Source organism: Nestor notabilis, unplaced genomic scaffold, assembly GCF_000696875.1.
Source record: "Nestor notabilis isolate BGI_N333 unplaced genomic scaffold, ASM69687v1 scaffold19126, whole genome shotgun sequence".
Classification (NCBI taxonomy): domain Eukaryota; kingdom Metazoa; phylum Chordata; class Aves; order Psittaciformes; family Psittacidae; genus Nestor; species Nestor notabilis.
This window is the reverse complement of record NW_009933542.1, coordinates 5,483-6,686: the sequence shown is the minus strand read 5'-3', so window position 1 is coordinate 6,686 and position 1,204 is coordinate 5,483. Positions and strand designations below refer to the sequence as shown.

At 61.2% G+C, this 1,204-nt stretch overlaps 1 protein-coding gene across 1 annotated transcript in view; it reads left to right on the top strand.

The window, feature by feature from the left end:
* The window catches only part of LOC104407605 (ras-related protein Rab-26-like), a 22,185-nt gene that overhangs the window by 18,611 nt on the left and 2,370 nt on the right, over positions 1-1,204 (top strand). Inside the window, exon 4 of the mRNA XM_010016929.1 lies at positions 276-379. Within this exon, the coding sequence (XP_010015231.1) occupies positions 276-379 (104 nt within the window). The remainder of the gene's footprint in view (positions 1-275; positions 380-1,204) is intronic.

Genomic DNA, 1,204 nt, shown 5'->3' with positions numbered 1-1,204 from the left:
GGTGGTTTCCCCATGAGAAGCAGCCCCCAAGGATGGAGCAGCCTCCGCACGCCGAGGTGCAGACACCAGAGTCCAAGGCGTTGCCATTAGGGATTGGTATTTACAGGCTTAATATTTTGCTGTGTATTTTACATCAGGGGGCTCAGTGGTGCTCTAACACCACGTCCCCAGGCGTGACCCACAGCGGGGACCAGTGCAGAGCAGGCTCTGAGCCATGGGCTCTGCCCCACCGGCACTATGGCACCGGCACTAATGCACCGTCCCTCTCTCCGCAGCCCTGCTCCTGCTCTACGATGTCACCAACAAAGCATCATTCGACAACATCCAGGTACAGCAGCATCCCCAGGACCCCTCTGCCATGGGCTGGGGGTGGTTGTGGGTCAGCCTGAGCTGCAGGGGATGGTGATGGAGGTGTGAACCGTGTCCAGAAGGGCTGTGGTTAGTGCTGAGCTCCTGTCTGACGGGGGGTCTGCCCACAAGGACACCAGGGCACAGGCAGAGGGGTTTTTCCCTTCAGTAGCAAGTGAAAGGGGTGATGGATTCAGTTGAACAGCAAATTAACACTGTGTGTAATTACAGCGGCTGGGAGCCTGTTCCAGTGCGTGAGCACGGGCAGCTTTACTGAGCGAGGTGCTCCCTTGGCATCCTCTGCTCCTTTGGGTCCCGATGGGTCAGGCTTGGGCACTGCATTGCTCCATCCACCTTAGTGCTAAACCCAGGCAGGGGAGAGGGTCCCATCCTGCTGCGTGCTCCTCACCCAGCAGACCTGCCCTTCCCCATGGTTTGTGCTGCCCGAGCCTGTCTCCTTCTCACAGAGCTGGTCCCCCCTCGGGTGCTTCAGGGGTGCTGGTGTTGGAGCCAAGGGCTCTGTTGAACCTGGTCTTGGTGTCCCCCTCCTCACCCCACCAGACCCACGTGGCTGCTGGGGCCACCTCCACCCGCGCCGCAGAGCCCGGAGCAACGAGCCCTGGATGACAGGATGTAATTGCTCGTGTCCCGGACACGTTGTACAGCGTGTGGGGAGCAGGCTCTGAGCTGGCAAAAACACCCTGTGCAGGAGGTGCCATAAGGCATTAACACCCCGAGGTGGGGAGCTGTGAGCCGGGGGGTCCTGCATCCCCCTGGCCACACGTGCCTGGAGCTGGTCCTGCTCTGGAGCATCCTTCCACCGGCAGGACCCCCCCCGTCACACCCCCTGGGGCGC